Source organism: Rhinoraja longicauda, chromosome 28 (assembly GCF_053455715.1).
Source record: "Rhinoraja longicauda isolate Sanriku21f chromosome 28, sRhiLon1.1, whole genome shotgun sequence".
Taxonomy (NCBI): Eukaryota; Metazoa; Chordata; class Chondrichthyes; order Rajiformes; family Arhynchobatidae; genus Rhinoraja; species Rhinoraja longicauda.
The window spans coordinates 32,706,555-32,731,013 of record NC_135980.1 but is presented as its reverse complement, the minus strand read 5'-3'; the positions used below and the strand labels follow the sequence as shown (position 1 = coordinate 32,731,013).

At 42.1% G+C, this 24,459-nt stretch overlaps 2 protein-coding genes across 8 annotated transcripts in view; one reads left to right on the top strand and one right to left on the bottom strand.

Moving 5' to 3' along the window:
• The window catches only part of chaf1a (chromatin assembly factor 1, subunit A (p150)), a 64,294-nt gene extending 45,722 nt beyond the window's left edge, over positions 1 to 18,572 (top strand). For 2 of the 3 annotated variants that reach the window (XM_078423926.1, XM_078423928.1), the window contains exons 14-15: positions 17,125 to 17,233; positions 17,820 to 18,571. In XM_078423926.1, coding sequence (XP_078280052.1) covers positions 17,125 to 17,233; positions 17,820 to 18,004 — 294 coding nt within the window. In that variant the 3' untranslated portion in view covers positions 18,005 to 18,571. Of the gene's footprint in view, positions 1 to 17,124; positions 17,234 to 17,819 lie in introns of all 3 variants that reach the window. The other variant, XM_078423927.1, reaches the window with a different exon arrangement.
• Positions 18,573 to 20,075: 1,503 nt separating this feature from the next.
• The window catches only part of ubxn6 (UBX domain protein 6), a 38,491-nt gene continuing 34,107 nt past the window's right edge, over positions 20,076 to 24,459 (bottom strand). For all 5 annotated transcript variants that reach the window (XM_078423939.1, XM_078423941.1, XM_078423942.1 and 2 more), the window contains exon 11: positions 20,076 to 23,497. In XM_078423939.1, the coding sequence (XP_078280065.1) occupies positions 23,372 to 23,497 (126 nt within the window). In that variant the 3' untranslated portion in view covers positions 20,076 to 23,371. The remainder of the gene's footprint in view (positions 23,498 to 24,459) is intronic.

Sequence of the window (24,459 nt, the reverse complement as noted above, 5' to 3'; positions counted from 1 at the left end):
CAGATTTACAACTCGCTGGATGAAAAAGTTTTTCCTCATCTCAGTCCTAAATGGCCTACCCCTTATTCTTAAAACGACTCCTGGTTCTGGACTCCCCCAACATGAGGAACATTTTTCCTGCATCTAGCCTGTCTAATCCCTTAAGAATTTTATATGTTTCTATAAGATCCTGTTTCATCCTTCTAAATTGTAGTGAATATAAGCCTAGTTGACCCATTCTTTCATCATATACCGGGAACTAACCTGGTGAACCTATGCTGCACTCCCTCAGTAGCAGAAGCAAGAGCAGAAACTCTCCAATTGATTACCTTGGGTGAAATGCAGTCATCTAGAGCATTTTTTTGTAAACTTGTGGGAACAAATTGCACTATAGAGGTTCGTGTAAATTATAAAATATTTTGCAATGCTTGGTCTTCTTTAAAGAAAGGTCCCTCAGGTCAACAGCACAATTTGTATTTTTTAAACAACCATTTCTGCTTTGGAATTTTTCTAAAAATGGGTAAATCATTTTTCTTAGCCTCAACTTCAAGCCGACATCTATGTGACATTTACGTGAAAGGTTGCCATTTCAGTTATGTAATGTTAATCTGTTCTCATTAATCATTCTACATACTGTTCCTCATTTACTAAATCGTGTCCTGAACTGGGAAATTAGATTTACTCTGCCATCCTGTTGAGAGGTTTTATAATTTAGAAATTTTGCACTGATGTATTGACTAAATTAAACAAATGCTGGGGGCACTCAGTAGGTTCGAGAGCATTTATTGAAGGAGGGCATTAACATTTCGGTTCTGATAAAGACAATAATCTGTTGAATAAGGAGGGATGTTGGGTGGAGGTTACAAAGAAGGGCCTGTGATAGGACAGAGAACACGGTTATCCGATGAGATAACTATTCGTGCAGTTGGAGAGGGAAATCTGGAGAAATGTAAATAGGGGAAGTTTAATGAGGACAGTTAGGGGTAAGAAAACAATTCTAAGTTATAGAACACAGCAGTTGTTGAAAATAGAAGAGAATGTTGAAGATATCCAGCAGATCAGCCAGCATCTTAACAGAGAAAAATATAAACAGCACAGGCAAATGACCTTGTATCAGTTCTGAAACAAACAGGAAAAACTGGTTATCTGAAATTGTTAAACTTGTTATTCACTCTTGAGGGCTGCAGTGTTTTAACATTGCAAGATGGTGTTATTCATGGAGCATTGATTGGGCTTTTTTTTACTTCTACTGTAGAGTAAATCCTCGTTATAAAGGCTTGTGGGTGGTGCGGGGCAGCCAGCACTAAGCGGTGGGGGAGTGAACCGGGGGTGAGTGGTCAACCATCGCTAGGTCAGTCAGCTACAACCAAAATCCATTATAAAGAGGTCTAGTAAATCGACGGTTTACTGCATTTCAACTGAGGTCAGAATGGGGCGGTGAATTAAAGTGACCAGGCATGTGAAGTTTCCGCGGATTTCTGCGTTTTTTAAATCCATTTTCCGCGCTTTTTACACGGTTTCAGCGTTTTTCACTTTGCCAAATAAACGGAGAAATCGCATCGAGAAAAAGAAAGGGAAAAAAACGATGTATAGACTTGTAATGAACACTAGGTTTCTGCTATAGGTCGCTAGGGGTTTCGTGAGAAATCCCCCGTGCTCTGGAAGTCTCCCTGAAAATGTGGCACCTAGGCTAGGCAAGGCAGCCAATCTCGACCTCATCAGGACTTCCACGGCCGATCGGTGGGTTGAATTTGCAACCTGCGGCCAGGGCTGTGGAACTCCAGCCCAGCTGGAGCCAGCAAATCTATCCCCATAGCCAACTTCCTTGGCCTGTTGGATAAACCAGCAAGGCTCTGGAACCAAGAGTGCCAGAAAATCAGTGGTGGAACTGTAATGAGTAAATATTAAATTTAAGTGCAAGATTATATAACTAAATTAAGACAGGGTTAAAATATAAAACACAGCAGAAAAGCCAATTACCCCCTTTTTGGGCTGATTATCGATTAATGTGTGAATTTACTTCAAAATGTTATTAGTGTACAGTGACATATTCACATTATTTTTTAATGTCTGTTTTTACTTTGAAATGCACTAAAAGAGGCTTGAAACTGGTAATTTTGTGTGTAAATTTTCCAATTTTTTGCCCCCGTGGTAAACCTCGCGCAAGCGCTTGGCTCTTTTCCTTTTTTTTAACCTGACTCACATGCCTGAGTGACTGACATATGATGAAAGAATGGATCAACTGGATTTTCTCTTCACTGGAATTTAGAATGATGAGAGGAGATCTTAGAAACATTCTCAAGGGATTGGACAGGCTAGATGTAGGAAAAATGTTCCTGATGTTGGGGGAGTCCAGAAACAGGGTCACTGTTTAAGAAGTATAAGAAAATAACTGCAGATGCTGGTACAAATCGATTTATTCACAAAATGCTGGAGTAACTCAGCAGGTCAGGCAGCATAACTGCAGATGCTGGTACAAATCGATTTATTCACAAAATGCTGGAGTAACTCAGCAGGTCAGGCTGCCTGACCTGCTGAGTTACTCCAGCATTTTGTGAATAAATCACTGTTTAAGAATATGGGGTAGGCCATTTAGGATGGAGATGAGGAAAAAAAAATTCACCCAGAGAGTCGTGAATCTGTGGAATACCTTGCCACAGAAAATAGTGAAGGCCAATGGAAGTGGTAGTGCATGTCGGCACAAACAACGTCGGAAAGAAGGGGATGAATATTCTGCCGCGTGACTTTCTAGAGCTCGAAAAAATGCTGAAAAGCAGGACCTCCAGGGTGTTTATCTCCAGTTTGCTTCCAGTTCCTCGTGCTGGTGAGAGCAGGAACAGGGAGATACAGGACCTGAATGTGTGGCTGAGGAGCTGGTGCAGGGGCAGGGATTTAGATTCTTATACCACTGGGATCTGTTTTGGGGTAAGGGAGAATTGTACAAAAGGGACGGATTGCACCTTAACAGGTGGGGGACCAGCATTCTGGCAGGCAGGTTTGCCACTGCTACACGGGTGGTCTTAAACTAAATGGGGGGGAGGGGTGCCAAATGGGATAGTCAATGATGGAGTTAAAGGGAAGAAGAGTAAAGGGATAATTAATGACCCCAGAATTAACGGGAAAGGAAGCTCACAAAGGGATAGAAGTGTATGGCCAAGTGTAATAGGAATCAATGTGAAAGGTGAGATGTGTAAGGAATTAAAAATATTGTATATGAATGCGCGAAGTATAAGAAGTAAAGTAGATGAGCTTGAGGGTCAGTTAGAGATTGGTAGATATGACATTGTGGGATTACAGAGAGGTGGCTGCAGGAGGATCGGGCCTGGGAACTTAATATTCAGGGTTATACATCCTATAGTAAGGACAGGCAGGTGGGCAGAGACGTGGGGTTGCTCTGTTGGTGAGGGATGAAATTCAGTCCCTTGCAAGGGGTGACATAGGGACAATAGGTGCAGGAGTAGGCCATTCGGCCCTTTGAGCCAGCACCACCATTCAATGTGATCATGGCTGATCATTCTCAATCAGTACCCCGTTCCTGCCTTCTCCCCATACCCCCTGACTCCGCTATCCTTAAGAGCTCTAACTAGCTCTCTCTTGAATTCATTCAGAGAATTGGCCTTCACTGCCTTCTGAGGCAGAGAATTCCACAGATTCACAACTCTGACTGAAAAAGTTTTTCCTCATTTCTGTTCAAAATGGCCTACCCCTTATTTTTAAACTGTGGCCCCTGGTTCTGGACTCCCCCCAACATTGGGAACATTTGGATCACAATGAATGGTGGTGCTGGCTCGAAAGGTCGAATGGCCTCCTCCTGCACCTAGTTTCTATGTTTAATTCACTGGATGTATTCATAAATACCTAGACAGTAGGTGCGGGAGTAGACCATTCGGCCCTTCGAGGCAGCACCGCCATTCAATGTTATCATGGCTGATCATCCACAATTAGGACCTCGTTCGTGCCTTCTCCCCAGACCCCTTGATTCATCTAGCCCTAAGAGCTCTATCTAACTCTTTTGAATGCCTCCAGTGAATTGACCTCCACTGCCTTCTGAGGCAGAGAATTCCACAAATTCACAACTCAAATTCACAACAGTTCTAAATGGCCTACCCCTTCCTCTTGAACTGTGGCCCCTTGTTCTTGACTTCCCCAACATCGGGAACGTGTTTCTTGCATCTAGCGTGTCCAATCCCGTAATAATTTTATATGTTTCTACTATAAGATTCCCTCTCATCCTTCTAAATTCCATTGAATACAAGCCCAGCCGCTCCATTCTTTCATCATATGACAGTCCCGCAATCCTGGGAATTAACCTTGTGAACCTACGCTGTACTCCCTCAATAGCAAAAATGTTCTTCCTCAAATTAGGAGACCAAAACTGCATGCAATATACCAGGTGTGGTCTCACCAGGGCCCTGTACAACTGCAGAAGGAACTCTTTGCTCCCATACTCAACTCTTCGTTATGAAGACCAACATGCCATTAGCTTTCTTCACTACCTGTTGTACCTGTATGTTTACTTTCAGTGACTGAAGTGCAAGGACACCCAGTTCTCGTACTTCACCACTTCCTAACCTGACACCATTCAGATAATAATCTGCCTTCCCGTTCTTGCCTCCAAAGTGGATAACCTCACATTTATCCACATTATACTGCATCCGCCCGCTCAGCCAACCTGTCCAAATCACTCTGCATCCTCATAGCAACCTCTGCACAGTTCACACTGCCACCCAGCGTTGTGCCATCTACAAATTTGCTAATGTTACTTTTAATTCCTTCATCTAAATCATTAATGTTTATTGTAAATAATTGCGGCACCCCACTAGTCACTGTCTTCCAGCCAATTTTCTATCCATGTCATTACCCTACCCCCAATGCCATGTGCTCTAATTTTGTCCCCTAATCTCTTGTGTGGGACCTTATCAAAGCTTTCTGAAAGTTCAGGTCCACTACATCCACTAGCTCTCACTTGTCCATTTTTCTTGTTACTAGACCAAGTGGACTCGTTGGGCCCAAACCTCTTCTGCATTGGTGCAGCCCACTCCCCCTCCCCCGCTCCCCTTCCCCACTCCCCTTCCCCCCACCCTCCTTCCCCGTTCCCCCCTTCCCCTCCCTCCCTCTCCCCTTCCCCTCCCTCCCCTTCCCTTCCCCTCCCTCCCCCCTTCCCCTCCCCTCCCTCCCCCCTTCCCCTCCCTCCCCCCTTCCCCCCCCTTCCCCTCCCTCCCCCCTTCCCCTCCCTCCCCCCTTCCCCTCCCTCCCCCCTTCCCCTCCCTCCCCCCTTCCCCTCCCTCCCCCCTTCCCCTCCCTCACCCCTTCCCCTCCCTCACCCCTTCCCCTCCCTCACCCCTTCCCCTCCCTCACCCCTTCCCCTCTCCCCCACCTCCCCTCCATTCCCCTTATCCTCCCTCCCCCTTCCCTAGGAGATATATTTAAACTTTAAAATGTGAATAACTTTAAATATATAACACCGATTTCAATGAAACTTTCATTAGCACCAAAGGAACAACGGTGAGTAAGGTGGACCTAAAAGTATTGCGCTATCGTGTACCATTTTGGCTGTAGTTCAGGAACAAACAAACACATGAGTTTTAGTATATAGATATCCTCAAAAAATTCCATAAGATTTGTCAAGCATGATTTCCCCTTCGTAAATCCATTCAGACTTGTACCGATCCTGTTACTGCTATCCAAATGCGCCTCTATTACATCTTTGGTTATCGACTCCAGTATCTTCCCCACCACCGATGTCAGGCTAGCAGGTACTCACATTTGTCTCAACTAATTTTTTCCTCTTCACATACCTAAAGAAGCTTTTACTATCCTCCTTTATATTCTTGGCTAGCTTACCTTCATACTTCATCTTTTCTCCCCGTATTGCCTTTTTAGTTACCTTCTGTTGATCTTTAAAGATTTCCCAACCTCTGGCTTCCCGTGCATCTTTGCTGTTATACGTCTTCTCTTTTATTTTTATACTGTCCTTGACTTCTCTTGTCAGCCACGGTCGCCTCTTACTCCCCTTAGAATCATTCTTCCTCTTTGGAATGAAGTGATCCTGCGTCTTCTGGATTATTCCCAGAAACCTGCCATTGCTTTTCCAACGTCATTCCTGCTCGGGTCACTTTCTAGTCAACTTTGGCTCCTCCCTCATGCCAACATAGTCCCCTTTGTTCTACTGCAATACTGGCACTTCTGATTTTACCTTCTCCCACTCAAATTGCAGATTAAAACTTATATTATTGTCACTACCTCCTAATGGTTCCTTTACCTTGAGATCCTTTATGAAATCCGGTTCATTACACGAGAGAGTTAGATATAGCTCTTAGGGCTAATGGAATCAAGGGATTTGGGGAGAAAGCAGGAATGGGGTATTGATTCTGGATGACCAGCCATGATCATATTGATAATAATAATAATATATTCCTTTATTTGTCCCACACCGGGGAAATTTGCAGTGGTACAGCAGCAAAGTGGATAGCAAGAGACATTCATTATAAATAAAAATAAAGATAAGGATGATTGTCTTCATTTACTGTGTTTTTTTAAAACTGTTGACTGGTCTGCTGGGAGTACCGCTGGTTGTGCAGTCTCACAGCAGCGGGTTGGAAGGACCTCCGATATCTCTCCTTCACACACTTGGGGTGAAGGAGTCTGTCACTGAAGGCGCTACTCAGTGCAGTGACAGTGTCCTGCATGGGGTGGGAGTCGTTTTCCAGTAGCGATGTTAACTTTGCCATCGTCCTCCTCTGTCCCACCACCTGCACTGAGTCGAGGGGGCAACCCAGGACAGAGCTGGCCTTCCTGATCAGCTTGTCAAGTCTATTCCCCATCGCTGCTGCGATGCTGCTGCTCCAGCAGACCACTCCATAGAAAATGGCTGATGCCACCACAGTGTTGTAGAAGGTCCTTAGGAGTGGCCCCTGCACTCCAAAGGACCTGAGTCTCCTCAGCAGGTAAAGTCTGCTCTAGCCCTTTTTGTACAGTGCATTGATATTTTCGGTCCAGTCAAGTTTACTGTTAAGGTAAACACCCAGATACTTATAAGAGTCCATTCTCCCGATGTCCATTCCCTGGATGTTCACCGGTACTGGAACCGCTACTGGAAAACGACTCCCACCCCTGGATGTTCACCGGTGTCGGGGGGACGTGGCTGCGCCTGTGGAAATTCACCACCATCTCCCTGGTTTTCCCCGCATTGATCCGGAGGCGGTTCCGCTGGCACCACCTCGAATGGCGGTGCTGGCTCGAATGGCCGACTCCTGCACCTATTTTCTATGTGACAGATGACTGGAAGCACAATGCGCACTTATGGATGAGAGGTGCTTTGAAAAGCAGTCTCCTGGTCTGCATTTGATTTCTCTATTGCAGATTGACCACATTGTGAGCACTGAATGCATTGTGTTAAACTGGAAGAAGTGCATTTGAATTGCTGGTTTATCTGTAAGGCGTGCTTGGGACCCTGGAACAGCATATGGAAAAGAACAGTATTATAGCCCCTATAGTTGCATGGGAGGTGCTGTGTGAAAGGGAGTGGTTGATGGAGGTGGCTTTGCTAATTGGGGAGCTGCACAAAGGATGATGCCTTCAGAATGCTGGGGCTGGGGGAGATGATATCTGGTTGAATCTTGTTGAAGGTGACTGGAATTGCCATCTGTAGAATGTGGCAGCTGATCGTATTGAAAATAAAGAGGAGGAGAACCCTACCTTTGCAGTGAATGGGAGAAGAAGTCCTGTGAAAAGTGGGATATAAAGGAGATATGAGGGAGATTGGGGGAAGCATGGTGTGGAAAGACTCATTGAAAGACATGTTGTGAGAACAGATATGAAAAAGACATTCTGGAATAGTTAAAAAGACTCCTTGCAGGAAGCAGTGTGGAAAATGAAGAGGTATGAAACATAGATAATAGGTGCAAGAGGAGGCCATTAGTCCCTTCGAGCCAGAACTGCCATTCACTGTGATCGTGGCTGATCATCCACAATCAGTAACCTGGGCCTGCCTTCTGCCCATATCCCTTGATTCCACTAGCCCCTAGAGCTCTATCTAATTATCTTTTAAATTCATCTAGTGAATTGGCCTCCATTGCCTTCTGTGGCAGAAAATTCCATAAATTCACAACTCTGGGTGGAAAAGTTTCTTCTCGCCTGTTTTAAATGGCCTCCCCTTTATTCTTAGACTGTGCTCCCTGGTTCTGGACTCTCCCAACATTGGGATCATTTTTCCTGCATCTCGCTTGTCCAGTCCTTTTATAATTTTATACATCTCTATGAAATCCCCTCTCATCCTTCTAAACTCCAGTGAATACAAGCCCAGTCTCTCCAATCTTTCCTCATATGACAGTCCAGCCATTCCAGGGATTAACCTTGTGAACCTAAGCTGCACTGCTTTAATAGCAAGGACGTCCTTCCTCAAATTAGGAGACCAAAACTGCACATAATACTCAAGACGTGGTCTTACCAGGGCCCTATACAACTGCAGAAGGACCTCTTTGCTCCTCTACTCAAATTCTCTCGTTATGAAGGCCAACATGCCACTAGCTTTCTTCACTGCCTGCTGTACCTGCACGTTTACTTTCAGTTACTGGTGTACAAGGACACCCAGGCCTTGTTGCACTTCCCCTTTACCTAATCGGACACCATTGAGATAATAATCTGCCTCTTTGTTTTTGACGCCAAAGTGGATAACCTCACATTTATCTACATTATTATTATACTGCATCTGCCATGCATCTGCCCACTCACTGAACCTGTCCAAGTCACCCTGCAACCTCCTCACATCCTCTTAACAGTTCACACTGCCACTCAGCTTTGTGTCATCCGCAAAGTTGCTAGTGTTACTTCTAATTCCATCATCCAAATCATTAATATATATTGTAAATAGTTGCGGCCACAGCATCGAGCCTCGCGGCACTCCACTTGCTACTGCCTGCCATTCTGAAAAGGACTCATTTATTCCTACTCTTTGCTTCCTGTCTGCCAACCAATTCTCTTTCCATGTCAATACCCTACCCTCAATACCATGTGCTCTAAGAGGGTTGGGGGGGCATGGACCGTTGTGATTTGCTGTAGATGACCACTGGAGCAAGTATGTCTTCAATTAAATTAAGTATGTGCAGTTTTTGAAATGAAACTCTTTCTTCATAACATTGTCATACATTTTATCACCATTGTTCTTTTATTCAATACCAAGAGAATTGGAATGTGCAAGGAAAAAGCACATTTGTTGTAAAAATATTTCTGTCCAATAACCTTTCTATAACAGTAGAATATACTCATGATAGGCCTAACATTGTACATGTAATCCAAGAACTACAAACTGTAGGAAATAATAGTCGTTTTTCACACGTGAATGTAGCACAACGCGTACGCGCATTTGGCGTGCATACTTTTCTTTGGCTGAAAATTTGCATTAGGTGCCATATTATGAATTTTTATGTAAAATTCTGAATTTGTAAAATCAAATGTTGGGAGGTCTGCTACATCCACTGGTGCTCCTTCATCCATTTAATGTCATATCCTCAAAAAATTCTAGAAGATTAGTCAAGCAGGATTTCCCTTTCTTAAATCCATGCTGACTTGGACCAATCCTTTTACCGCTTTCAAAAATGTGCCGTTATAACCTCTTCAATAATTGACTCCAGCATCTTCCCCACCACCGATGACAGGCTAACTGGTCTATAATTCCCCGTTTTCTCTCTCACTCCCTTCTTGAAAAGTGGGATAACATTAGCTACCCTCCAATCCCCAGGAACTGATCCTGAATCTATTGAACATTGGAAAATAATCACCAATGCGTCCATGATTTCTAGAGCCACCTCCTTGAATACCCTGGGATGCAGACCATCAGGCCCTGGGGATTTATCAGCTTTCTGTCCCATCAGTCAGTCTACCCAATAATATTTCTCGCCTATTGCAAATTTCTTTCAGTTCCTCTGTCTCCCTAGATCCTCTTTCCTCTAGAGATTCCTGGGATAATAATAATAATAATACATTTTATTTATATAGCGCTTTTCATATACTCAAAGACGCTTTACAGAGATTTTGAGAACATAGGGAAATTAATAAATAGATAAATAAGTAAATAAATAAATGAACAGAGAAAGGAGACAGTAGGTGAGGTGACCTTCATTGGTTGAAGGCAGTACTGAACAGGTGAGACTTCAGCGATGTTTTGAATGTGGTGAGTGTGGGGGAGTCTCTAACGGTTTGGGGTAGTGAGTTCCATAGGGTGGGAGCAGCGATGGAGAAAGCCCTGTCCCCCCAGGATCTGAGTTTAGTCCGGATGTGGGGGGATAGGAGATTGGCAGCGGCAGAGCGGAGGGTGCAGGTGGGAGTGTGCCTGTGGAGGAGGTCGGTCAGGTAGGATGGGGCCAGGTTATGGAGGGCTTTGTAGGTTATGAGGAGGATTTTGTACTGGATTCTCTGGGGGATGGGGAGCCAGTGGAGTTTATAAAGGACGGGGGTGATATGGTCACGGATCGAGGTGTGTGTGAGTAGACGGCAGCGGAGTTTTGAATGTATTGAAGTTTATTGATGATTTTTGAGGGTGCGCCATAGAGGAGGCTGTTGCAGTAGTCCAGACGGGAGGTGATGAAGGCGTGGATGAGGGTTTCTGCAGCTGTGGAGGAGAGGGATGGACGGAGACGGGCAATGTTTTTGAGGTGGAAGAAGGCTGTCTTTGTGATGTGTTTGTCGAAGGAGAGGGTTTGATCAAGGATGATTCCAAGATTCCGGATGTGAGGTGAGGTGGATACTGGGAGACCATCAATGTTGAGGATGAAGTTTTGGGTGGATTTGGTTGTTTGTGTCTTCCTTAGTGAAGACACATCTGAAGTACCTGTTCAACTCTTCTGCTATTTTCTTGTTCCCCATAATAATTTTAACTGTTTCTGACTTCAAGGGACCCACATTTATCTTTACTAATCTTTTTCACTTAACATACCTAAGGAAGCTTTTGCTGTCCTCCTTTATATTCTTGGCCGACTTCCTCTCGTACTTTATCTTTTCAGTCCGTATTGCCCGTTTTGTTACCTTCTGTTGTCCTTTGAAAGTTACCCAATCCTCTGGCCTCCTGGTACTCTTTGCTATGTTATGGGGCTCAGACATTGATTGCTATCCTATCCCTTGATGGCAGACCAGGGATGGGAAAACATCAGAGACTTCAAAATGGAAGCAATAAAGTATACAACTTTTCTGTAAGATTGCAGTAGCAGCGTTAGTATATTTATAATGTTCCAGGAAAAGAAATGAGTGTGGGTGGGTGTCTGAATGGGCCTGAAATGATAACTGTTCCATGCAGCCAGTGTTTGGGCCCGTGCAAATTTCCTGAGCTACATCTTTCGATTTGGCAAAAGTGGAGTTAAAGGAGAGGTTATGCATGGAATCAATAAGCTTAGTCAGACAAATGAGTCATGGTAATATTAGAGTTGCTCCATCTGTTTAATGGAAAGGCTGTATTTCTGTATGTACATATCTATGTTCTGTATGGTGTTTGAAGCAAGAGAAGCTCTACATTCCTGAGGTGATTTCTCCCTCACCCCCAACTGAGTCATCAGAGGATCGAGAGATTTTTTGTTCAGCATCTGCTTCATGGTTAAAGCTGTGGGGATAAGAAGATAAAGCAGACACATGTCAATGTTGGACATGTATGACACTCAATTTATATGTCTAGAATTATTTCCATGGTCTTTGAGTTGCATTTGTTGGCTAGCACGAACGTTGAAACTTGTTTCCCTCTGCAGAACCGACAGAAATGCCTATTCTGTTAAATCAAAATTCCCATCTTGAGTGCCAAATCGATAATGACTTAAGATGGAAAACAATGTTTTCCAAAAACTCTCATAATTCCAAGGTCCTATTTAGCACTATTACCTCTGTCATATGTCCTGCCCCCAGTACCAGCTTACTTGGGTCCCCTGCTAAGTGCGAAGAATTCTCTAAATCTTTCACTAGCAAAGTTGAGAACATTAGAATGAATATTTCCCCTCCCACCCGTGACCTAGCTGTCTCACTGGTCTGTTCATCTAAATTGGACTGTCTCCAACCCGTCACTCAATCCTCCCTTGCAAAGCTTGTCTCCATTATAAAACCTGCAACCTGCCCCCTTGACACTGTCCCCATTGCCCTTCTGAAGGATGTCATTGCAATAGCCAGTCCCAGCATCCTCTCTATCATCAACAGTTCTCTGGCCACTCGCACTGTTCCAACCTGTTTCAAGCACGCATGCAATGACACACAGCTTTATCTCCCCCTGAATCCCAACAAAACCGGTCAAATTTAATCGGCCTCATGCTCTGCCTTGAGGACATAAAATGTTGGATGGCACAGAACTTCCTTCAACTAGGGCGGTAGAGTTGCTGCCTTACAGCTAATGCAGCGCCGGAGACTCGGGTTCGATCCTGACTACAGGCGCCGTCTGTACGGAGTTTGTACGTTCTCCCCGCGACCTGCGTGGGTTTTCCCCGAGATCTTCGGTTTCCTCCCACACTCCAAAGACGTACAGGTATGTAGGTTAATTGACTGGGTAATATGTAAAAATTGTCCCTAGTGTGTGTAGGATAGTGTTAATGTGCGGGGATCGCTGGGCGGCGAGGGCCTGTTTCCGGTGGGCCGAAGGGCCTGTTTCCGCGCTGTATCTCTAAATCTAAATTTAAAAAAAATGTAAACCAGACCAAGTCTGAGGTCATCCTATTCGGGCCCCCCCCCCCCGACTCCATCAAAACGATAACAGGCAGCTTTGGAAGCCTATCCTCCCTAGTCAAACCACATGTCAAAAACCTTGGCGTGATATTTGACTCTGCATTAAAGTTTGACAAGCAAGTCAAAGCTGTGGTAAAAGCCAGCTTCTTCCAGCTACGTACCATAGCTAAAATCAAACCATTCGTCCAATTTGACGACATTGAAAAAATCATCCACGCATTCATTTCCTCCCGCCTAGACTACTGCAACTCCCTATACACTGGGATCAGCCAATCATCCCTGCCCCGCCTGCAATTGGTCCAAAACGCTGCAGCGAGACTCCTGACGGGTACCCGTAAAAGGGACCACATCACCCCGATTTTGGCCTCTCTCCACTGGCTCCCAGTACAGTACAGAATCAACTTCAAGCTCCTCCTATTCACATACAAAGCCCTAAATGGGCTTGCCCCCCCCCCCCATATCAAAAATCTTCTAACCCACCACTCTATCTCCAGGTCCCTCAGGTCGGCCAACTTGCGGCTACTGACTATCCCGCGGTCTAGGCTTAAGCTCAGGGGTGACCGCGCTTTTGCCGTTGCAGCTCCTAGACTGTGGAACAGCATTCCTCTCCCCATCAGAACTGCCCCCTCCATCAACTCCTTTAAGTCCAGGCTCAATACCTATTTCTACTCCCTAGCATTTGAGACCCTCTGAGGGGGCGCTGTGAACTGTTTATGTATGTGCTGTTATGTTTGTGTGCCATTGTATGTTCGTTCTTAGTACCTGAACTGATGTACAGCACTTTGGTCAACGTGGGTTGTTTTTAAATGTGCTATACAAATAAAATTGAATTGACTTGACTTGACTAGAGTGCATGAGTGTTACAGTTATAATGTATATGATCCAGCTAGTTGGTTGGCAGCATATTCTGTCTTTTGTAAATAACTAGTATCTTGATGGCCAATGATTGTGTGTGTGGCACAGTGAATTAACTGGCAAAGCTGATGCCTTGCCCTCTAGTGATCCAGGTTCCATTCTGATTTCTGGTTCTGCGTGTATAATTTGCATATTCTCTGACAATGTGCAACCGCCTACAACCTGAAGACGTGCACCTGAAGACGTGCAGATCGGTAGGTTAATTGGGTATAGTTATTCCCTCCTAGCCTAGGTAGAAGAATGGGAGTGAAATGGATGGTTGCCGGGGAGATTGGTGAGGGACTGGGATTGATCAGAGAAGTACATCAGTTGGGATTACGGAGACATGGCTCCAGGGTGACCAAGGCTGGGAGCTGAACATCCAGGGATATTCAATATTCAGGAGGGATAGACAGAAAGGAAAAGGAGGTGGGGTAGCGTTGCTGGTTAGAGAGGAGATTAATGCAATAGAAAGGAAGGACATTAGCTTGGAGGATGTGGAATCGATATAGGTAAAGCTGCGAAACACTAAGGGGCAGAAAACGTTAGTGGGAGTTGTGTACAGGCCACCGAACAGTAGTAGTGGAGTTGGGGATGGCATCAAACAGGAAATTAGAAATGCGTGCAACAAAGGTAAAATAGTTATAATGGGTGACTTCAATCTACATATAGATTGGGTGAATCAAATTGGCAGAGGTGCTGAGGAAGGCGATTTCTTGGAATGTATACGGGATAGTTTTCTAAGCCAACGTGTAGAGGAACCAAGAAGAGAGCAGGCTATTCTAGACTGGGTATTGAGTAATGAGGAAGGGTTAGTTAGCAGTCTTGCTGTGCGTGGCCCCTTGGGCAAGAGTGACCATAATATGGTTGAGTTCTTCATTAGGATGGAGAGTGACTTAGTTAATTCAGAAACAACGGTTCTGAACTTAAAGAAAGGTAACTTTGAGGGCATGAGACGTGAATTGGCCAAGATAGGCTGGCAATTGATTCTTAAAGGGTTGACGGTGCATATGCAATGGAAGGCATTTAAAGACCGCATGGATGAACTACAACAATTGTTCATCCCAGTTTGGCAAAATAATAAATCAGGGAAGGTAGTGCATGGGTGGCTAACAAGAGAGATTAGGGATAGTATCAAAACAAAAGATGAAGCATACAAATTAGCAAGAAAAAGCAGCCTACCAGAGGACTGGGAGAAATTCAGAGTCCAGCAGAGGAGGACAAAGGGCTTAATTAGGAAAGGGAAAATAGATTATGAAAGAAAACTGGCAGGGAACATAAAAACTGACTGCAAAAGCTTTTATAGATATGTGAAGAGAAAAAGATTAGTTAAAACGAATGTAGGTCCCTTGCAGTCAGAAACAGGTGAATTAATCATGGGGAACAAGGAAATAAATGGCAGACCAATTGAATAACTACTTTGGTTCTGTCTTCACTAAGGAAGACATAAATAATCTGCCGGAAATAGCAGGGGACCGGGGGTCAAATGAGATGGAGGAACTGAGTGAAATCCAGGTTAGTCGGGAAGTGGTGTTAGGTAAATTGAATGGATTAAAGGCCGATAAATCCCCAGGGCCAGATAAGCTGCATCCCAGAGTGCTTAAGGTGGTAGCCCCAGAAATAGTGGATGCATTAGTGATAATTTTTCAAAACTCTTTGGATTCTGGAGTAGTTCCTGAGGATTGGAGGGTAGCTAATGTAACCCCACTTTTCAAAAAGGGAGGGAGAGAGAAAACGGGGAATCACAGATCAGTTAGTCTAACATCGGTAGTGGGGAAAATGCTAGAGTCAGTTATTAAAGATGGGATAACAGCACATTTGGAAAGTGGTGAAATCATTGGACAAAGTCAGCATGGATTTATGAAAGGTAAATCATGTCTGACGAATCTTATAGAATTTTTCGAGAATGTAACTAGTAGAGTGGATAAGGGAGAACCAGTGGAGGTGTTATATCTGGACTTCCAGAAGGCTTTCGACAAGGTCCCACATAAGAGATTAGTATGCAAACTTAAAGCACACGGTATTGTGGGTTCAGTATTGATGTGGATAGAGAACTGGCTGGCAGACAGGAAGCAAAGAGTAGGAATAAACGGGTCCTTTTCAGAATGGCAGGCAGTGACTAGTGGGGTACCACAAGGCTCAGTGCTGGGACCCCAGCTATTTACAATATATATTAATGATTTGGACGAGGGAATTGAATGCAACATCTCCAAATTTGCGGATGACACGAAGCTGGGGGGCAGTGTTAGCTGTGAGGAGGATGCTAGGAGGCTGCAACGTGGCTTGGTTAAGTGAGTGGGCAAAGGCATGGCAGATGCAGTATAATGTGGATAAATGTGAGGTTATCCACTTTGGTGGCAAGAACAGGAAAGCAGACTATTATCTGAATGGTGGCCGATTAGGAGAAGGGGAGATGCAACGAGACCTGGGTGTCGTGGTACACCAGTCATTGAAAGTAGGCATGCAGGTGCAGCAGGCAGTGAAGAAAGCGAATGGTATGTTGGCATTCATAACGAGGGGATTTGAGTATAGGAGCAGGGAGGTTCTACTGCAGTTGTACAGGGCATTGGTGAGTCCACACCTGGATTATTGCGTACAGTTTTGGTCGTCTAATCTGAGGAAAGACATTCTTGCCATAGAGGGAGTACAGAGAAGGTTCACCAGATTGATTCCTGGGATGGCAGGACTTTCATGTGAAGAAAGACTGGATAGACTTGGCTTGTACTCGCTGGAATTTAGAAGATTGAGGGGGGATCTTATAGAAACTTACAAAATTCTTAAGGGGTTGGACAGGCTAGATGCAGGAAGATTGTCCCCGATGTTGGGGAAGTCCAGAACAAGGGGTCACAGTTTAAGGATAAGGGGGAAGTCTTTTAGGACCGAGATGAAAAAAAATTTTTCACACAGAGTGGTGAATCTGTGGAATTCTCTGCCACAGAAGGTAGTTGAGGCCAGTTCATTGGCTATATTTAAGAGGGAGTTAGATGTGGCCCTTGTGGCTAAAGGGATCAGGGGGTATGGAGAGAAGGCAGGTACGGGATACTGAGTAGGATGATCAGCCATGATCATATTGAATGGCGGTGCAGACTAGAAGGGCCGAATGGCCTACTCCTGCACCTATTTTCTATGTTTCTATCAGACTCAATGGATCAAATGGCCTCATTGTAAGAAATTGTAAATTTAACAGGGTATTTAAGGCAGATGACGGGTCTGTTCCTGAACACCAGTTCCTACCAGTAAAAGCATGTGGCAGTAAAGGTGCCAATTATTAAATTATTATTAAAATTAACTTTGTCTGCTCAAGGTTATCCACCAAGGATAGAATAAGATTAATATGATACCCGTCAATTAGTAATGTCATGGAACTGATTTCTTGAGTAGCAAGATAAAAATTATGTCATGAACAGATTGAGTTCCTTTTCCGCTTGCCATGATCAGGTTGAAAGAGTTCAATTTAAAGTTTGGCTTTGAAATTCCAACAGCCTCACTCTTGCACTGAAAATAAGACATGCAAACTAACATTGAGGAATGACAAATTTTGTCCTCTGATTTGGGTTCTAGGCTGAAATAATGGCGACTGATGGTTTTCAGGCAGATACAGAAGATGACGATGATGCAGATTGTGTAATTGTTGATGTAGAGATGAACAAGCCTATGCCAAACGATAAAGGTACATGTTTTGCTTGCATAAAGATTCCTCATTTGCAACACTAATTGCAGAATATTTTTGCAAGACCAAGTGTTTTAAACAGATTTGCATCCAATTGTCCACTTGCAGCATCACTCACTAAAACTTATAGTTATAAATGTCCACCACCGATTTTTTTTTCTTTCTCTCTCTGGCAACTGGTGGTCGGGCACCTCCTTTAATCCAGACAAAATTATGAGAGTGCACTTGAAATCCCCCGGGAAGTTGTCGCCTCTTCATTAACCTGTCCCTTGCTAAGGTTTCAAATACTTGTTGCATATCTTGTGTTTTATCTATGTTACAGAAAATCACTTGGCAGGTTCTCCTTTTGAACTGGTGCATTAAAACCACTTTTTTTCTCCAAAAAGCCAGGTGTACTGATTTGCATTTCTGGTGGCTATTCCAATGTGATCATTTGCATATCTCAAACAAACACAGGTCTTGTTTTTAGTGAAACATTGTGTGATCTTTGTGTTCGTTTGCCACTTTATTGAATATACATGGAAGTTTACATTACTATTTGTTCATGATGATGTTTCTCTTTCCCCATTTGCCACCAATCCTTCAGAGTGTGACAAGGTGCCTGAAGATTTGTGCTCTTTGTTGGTCAAGCGTGAGAAGCATGTGGAACTGTGTTACCAATTGGCACCTGACATCCTGCCTCTAGAGCTGATCCCAGAACTGGCTGCTGATGAGACAATGGAAATTGAACCCTGTGAAAATGCTGCTGTCAACTCCCCCCACTATACCTGAATCGAGATATATATGTGTGTGTATATATATATACTAATAGCTTTATGTCCGTAGGGTGCTCTTTTTCTCTTTAGAAACTTTTTTAAACATTTCTGTATCATTTCATAAACTTAATACTTGAGGTTCTGTAAAAAAATTAATAAAATGCCACTTTTGCAACAAAAAAAATTGTGATTTTCTAATTTAAGAAATGAACACAAGTATCTTTGGAAATATTGGCATTAATAAACACCCAGTTATGTACAATGCAAAAGCTTGACATCTGACACTTGAAACATTACTTTTGGATTTTCTGAAAATGGATGCACTGAAGGTTATTAGATATAGATTATAGTTTGACATTTATTGCAATACAACTGCCTTATCAGTCCCCTTGCAAATGATGTTCAGTATTGAATAAAAAAACTTGTCTGTAATGCTATTTACTTAATCTATTTTTGAAACTTTTTGTATTTAAATATTGTTATTCATGTTTATTTCCTCTCCCATCATCTCCTTACAGCATCCTCTCCAACATGATCTCTGCAAAATACTTAATAAATCTGCACGTGATTTAATTGTAAGGACGTTAGAGTCATGGATTCATAAGGCAACAGCACTGAAAGTTGCCCATCTTGCCACATTGAAGCTTAATCCCATTAACCTGCTTTTGGGCAATATTTTTCTAAACCTGGCTGTTACAATGTGGCTTTCCAGATCCACAGCAGATGCATGATTAGCCATGAACCACTGCATTTTCCCCATAAAGGTTGCCTGTGATATTTGTGAAAAGCATGAGTTTAGTGCAAATGGAGAGAGAATTAATAACAAAATGAAAGCTTTGATTAGAGCTTTTGGAATTTATAAGAGGGGTTGGGCAAATCAAATTCAAAAAGCAGATTCATTGAATGTGTTAGCTAGCTTTTTTGGAATTAGTTCATACAGGGAACATGGTGCATTGAGGTGAGGATAATTGGTAATCTTTTAGTAAAGGGTCATGTGCAAGTTAATGATAAATTTGTATGCAATTTAATTAAAGTTGCTGATTAGTCAGAATAAGTCCTGATAGATTGGGTCTGAAGGTGTAGTTACTGTATCATTTTCACCATTATACTGATGAAAATTAGTAGATTTTACTGTCGACGTAAGGTGGCACTTTTGTATCACTGATTATGTTCTGAAGCAGTTCTTCCATACAAATACTGCCTCAGTCGTCATGAACATCACAGGTGGCAGAGTGCTGGAGTAACCAAGTGTGTCAGGCAGCATCTCTAGAGAATATGGATAAGTGGTTTTGGGTCAAGACCCTTCTTCAGACTGAACAATCATGTTGTGAACACATCAAATAATTTTCACCTGTTGCTTTCTGCATTCTTATGCTTGGTGGCCACCATGCCAAAGTATGAATATCAAGATGTCAAGTGGGAGATTGTAATATTGAACACTAGTATTTAAGAAAGGGAGAGGTAAAAATCACTGGATCTGTGAGCCTGAATATAGAGTAATATGGTGACTTGGCAGCTTTATGAAGTCAGGTCACAGAGCAGCCATTACATGTATGAAGGGGGCATGGAAGAGGAGGAGATTAATCATTGTTGAATCAATGAATTAAAATATAAAGGATTATGGGGGAAAAGGCAGCTTTATGAAGTCAGTCACAGAGCAGCTAGTTTCACTGAAATGCAGAAACAGGTGCTGGTTCATACCATAGACAAAGCATTGTAGTAACTCAATGGGTCAGGCAGCATCTCTGGAAGAAAAAGATAGGTGACACTTCAGGTTGAGACACATGGTTTGAAGAAGGGTCCTAACCTAAATGTGCCCTCTATCCTTTTTCTCTCGAGATTCTGCCTGACCCACTGAGTTACTCCAACAATTTGTGTCGCTTATAGTTTCACTGAATGTTGAAAAGCTCAAGGGCTAAAGAATCCTTGTTTAAATTTTCCATTCTTTTTACATACTTCAACACAATGAATTTGGGATTAACTCAATGAGCTGCGTAGGAAGTAAAAGGAAAGCAATGACCACAGGCATCTGTGTAATGCAGTTAACCAAATAATGCAAAAGGTGTATTAAATGATCAAATTGCTGAGTACTTTATTAACTAAGAACATATAGTGTTTGAAAACAAAAAACACAACCAAAATGTGCAAGTGTTAATAGTTTCATTCTTAGCTGCACAATAATCACTTAATAAATGTACAATATTCCAATAAGTTAAAATATTAGGCAAATGACTAGCTTTTAATAGGTTAAAAAAATATCTTAAAAAAGCCTTTGACAGTTTTCTGCAAGTACAAATGCCAGTGTTGAGGTACTGCATGGGAACCGGCCCACCGAGTCTCCCTACCCATTAACATCCTACACACACTGGGGACAATTTACAATTATACCAGTCAATTAACCTACCAACCTGTATGCCTTTCAAATGGGAGGAAACCGGAGAAAAGCCACGCAGGTCACAGGGAGAGCGTACAAACTCCGTACAGACAGCACCCATAGTTAGGATCAAACCCGGGTCTCGGGCACTAAGGCAGCAACTCAACAGCTGTGCTACTTAACTCAAATTGTGTAAAACAGTTTTCCATTATCTTCATTTGACTTCAGAAATAAAGTTCTTGATTCAAGCATATATTTGGGTAACTACATCAATGTGTGACATTACTTTTAAATTATTTGCAACACATGGGTATTCTGTTTATTGATGTAGAGTAAAATAGTGAGCAAATAACTAGTACAAATCATGATCATAAGTAGTTTCGGCTTTGCAACTTTTCAACAAATAAACTGGTCAGTAGTTTTGTCAGCAATGCAACATTTAGCATTGCTGTCAAGGCCATGGAAAAAAAAATAGTTCCAAGAGAAAAATATAAATATACACTGACTGAGAAATGACGAGCTATTCCGCAATATTACACAATTGGTTAAATAGTGCCAACAACTAAACTCTACAATCAATTGTAGACAAAATGCTGGAGTAACTCAGCGGGACAGGCAGCATCTCGGGAGAGAATGAATGGGTGACGTTTTAGGTCAAGACCCTTCAACATCTGCAGTTCTTTCCGATATCTATCTTCGATTTAAACCAGCATCTGCAGGTCTTTCCTACACCTCCAGGGATGCTGCCTGTCCCGCTGAATTAGCCCAGCATTTTGTGTCTAGTTTCGATTTAAATCAGCATCTGCAGTTCTTTCCTACACATTCTCTCACAATCAATCTAGTTTTAAAAAAAGGCCACCATTAGCTGTTAACTGTCACAGAAAGGAAGGGAAGGAAATAAATACCAAGAATGAATGCTGCTGCATTTGAAAGCAAAGAATCATAACTAAAAACTTTAATTAAGTTAATTCTGGCCTCTTGCTTGATTTTTATCACCTCACTACAGGTCAGTCTTGGGTAACTACAGGTAAGCTGCCAAAGCCTTAAAGTATAATTTCTTCCTCCAAACCCTCTATATTTTTTGGATAAAGAGGTTCCATAAAGAGGTTTTTATGGACTTTTCCATAAAATGTCCTTTACCCATTTGGTCTCAGTGTCTCCCTGTGCAGCTTGCCGTCCATTTTTGGGTAATGGTGTGAAACACTTTGGGACATTCTTGTTAAAGACATTGTAATAATGAAAGTTATTGTAATGATGAAGAATGCGGCCACAAAACAGATTTACTGAGGATAAACTATTTCAGCTTAGTTTTGAAATCATAATTATGTTGAATAGATATACAGTGTTAAGGGGAGATCGAGCTAATTGCAGAAACAGGCAGTTACTATGCAAGCTGTGGCTTCTGTGCATGTTGCATAGACATCAGTCTGAATTGAACTCTCAAATTATAATTTCCAAAAGGTACAACATAAATATTTGCTTCCCTCGAGCATTAAAATCTAACAGCTCAGCCTGCAATTAATGCACACATGGAGGCAAGTACATCACATAATGACTGTTCCAGTAAGGTTTTGGTACACATTCAAAAATAATGAGGATAATCCTGACACAACCAATGGAGCAAATTTCAAAGGCTGCCTCACGATCAGTATAACCAAAAACGCAGCAAGTCAACTTGTAAGTAATCAATATGCACAAATGCCAAGTTATTACATTTTGGCACTGGGATTCAATTCCAAAATATTGTTATCAAACTAGATATTGTGTAGTAATGATTAACTAATCTTTTTTAAATTCAGATCTAGCAATTTTATAAATAAAGCAGAACGATATCAAAAAAAAGTTCAAATTTTTACTTAATTTCTTGGTACAGCATGAGCTGTTAGAAACAAAATGCTTGCATTTGCATCTCATCCTCTGTACTTTAATAATTAATGTCACTTTTATAATGTTTTTACTATTTTGTAGGAAAGACAGAAGCCAAATTGTACATAGCATGAATCCACAAACAATAAACTAATCCTCTTTATGGTCAAAGTCATTCATAGCTTCATTGTGCTGGTGCACTTTTTGTGCCTTGGTTTACAAATCAACTGAAAAACAGTCCTCCAAAACTCCTGCACCAGTGAAGCAACCAGTCAAAAGGTGGTTTGATTTCTACTACTTGGCTCGGAATAGGCAGTTCTGTGACAATAGCGCAGGCCAGCTAGCTGGTGAACAAGTTGAACCCAATCCAGTTTCAAACAAAATCATTTTCCCTCAATTTAAAAAATGCTCTTCCTTCACTTCCACTCGATATCAATCTCACTTTTATCTCTGATGGCACACAATATGGTGTTACTAAACTTCTCCAGTTTTGACTGAAACTGGAAGAGCACACCTTTCCCTGCAATTCTCCCATCTTGATGTCCAGCTGCTAATGCAAATGTAATGAGAAACATCAATGATAATAATCTATGAATTGTTTCTTACAGTTCATGCAAATTGTATCTTAAAATGTCTGGTTCATTATTGTGACTAAGCCGGAGTACAAAGATTAATTTAGACAATCCATGCTGAAAACACCTCAGAACATAAAGACCTCCTCACAAGTACCAACTACAATGTCATCAAAGGGCTTAGACAGTATTGTAGAAAAGATATCCAAGATGCTTTTTTGATATTATTTTCAAAGTATGCTCCTTCACTCACAGTTAGACTGGACAGAATTTCACAAGTAAAGTTGATTTACTTCAATATGTGATGTTCATTCCTAATTTGGATTACAAGAGTCACCCATCCTATTCTTTGAGAATCCCCACATTAAATAGTCTTGACCAAAGGTAGGATTAACATCAACATTTCCAGAGTATGGTGCATTAAAGCCAGCTAACAGAGACAGCAGCTATCTCAAATCAAATGACTTTGCAAGAATTTCTGATTTCTGCCTCCATGGATAAATTACTAACATGGCTTAATTAAAAAAATTAATTTATATACAATATTCAACTGAGCAGTCTTGGTCTTTACTTATACAAGTGTTTGAACATTAGACAGCAGTTCTTGTTTTATTGTGCCAGTGAGACTATGACCTGCAGCCTGTAGATCCAATAAAACCTCTGCATCCCATGTCAGAGTCAGCAACGCAGCAGGAACCTGAAAACATAGATGAGTACTGTTAAAAAAACAAGGATCCTTTTATTCCCTTTATTCATTGCATAACCATAGCACTACAAGCATCCTTTTCACAAAAACATCCAAAAAGTGTTGACCCAGTGGGTATGCTCTGATTGAACCATACTGCAGTTAGTGTTCATACTTCACATTGTGCAATAATGTACTCGCCTGTTATCTGCACCAGTCACCAGATTGTGACCAGGATAAACTCTGACTAAAGTTTCCCAAATGGCACATTGCTAGTCAAATGTAATATCCGTCCCTGATCCTGGATCAAATCTGCACCGATTTCGAATATCTGCAAGATTTTCAACTGCAGGATAACTCTTCCAGTGGAGCCTTAAAGACTTAGCCTTTTGAACAGGTCATCAGGAAAGCAACTAGATTAATTTCAAAATGTGAATTTAGTTGTGATAATGCGCTGGAGTTGCAGGTGTGTTCGTAATCAGAATGCATTAAAAATTACAGACAGGGTATAAGAAATTCCATTCTATTTCTACCTCACTCCAAATTTGGGTTAGATCCCCAAAATATTATAAATTCTAAAGGAGTAAGACAAATTGCTGATTGGGCTGAAAAATAAGAACATTGCACCAGGCATATCTCAAATTCTGAAATATAACAGCTTCAAAGGTTATACGGCAGAAGATGGCTTGTTCCCAATGCCTGGAGCTGCCCCTCACGTGGCCAGTGTGGGGAAAACATGCAGATATTAGTCAAAATGCATAGCTAATCTTAGAAGACCAATATTTGCAATGTTAATTGTTTATTTTTATTTCACCAATAAACTCTTTGCTGTATTCACTATTGGAGTTATTCATAGGAACTCACCAACCATGTTTTATGCCATTTTATCTTCCAGATAGGAAAATGCTAAAAATATGAATCTTAACCCTAGAGACACAACTGACGAAGATGCTGGAATGCGGAGCAACATACAA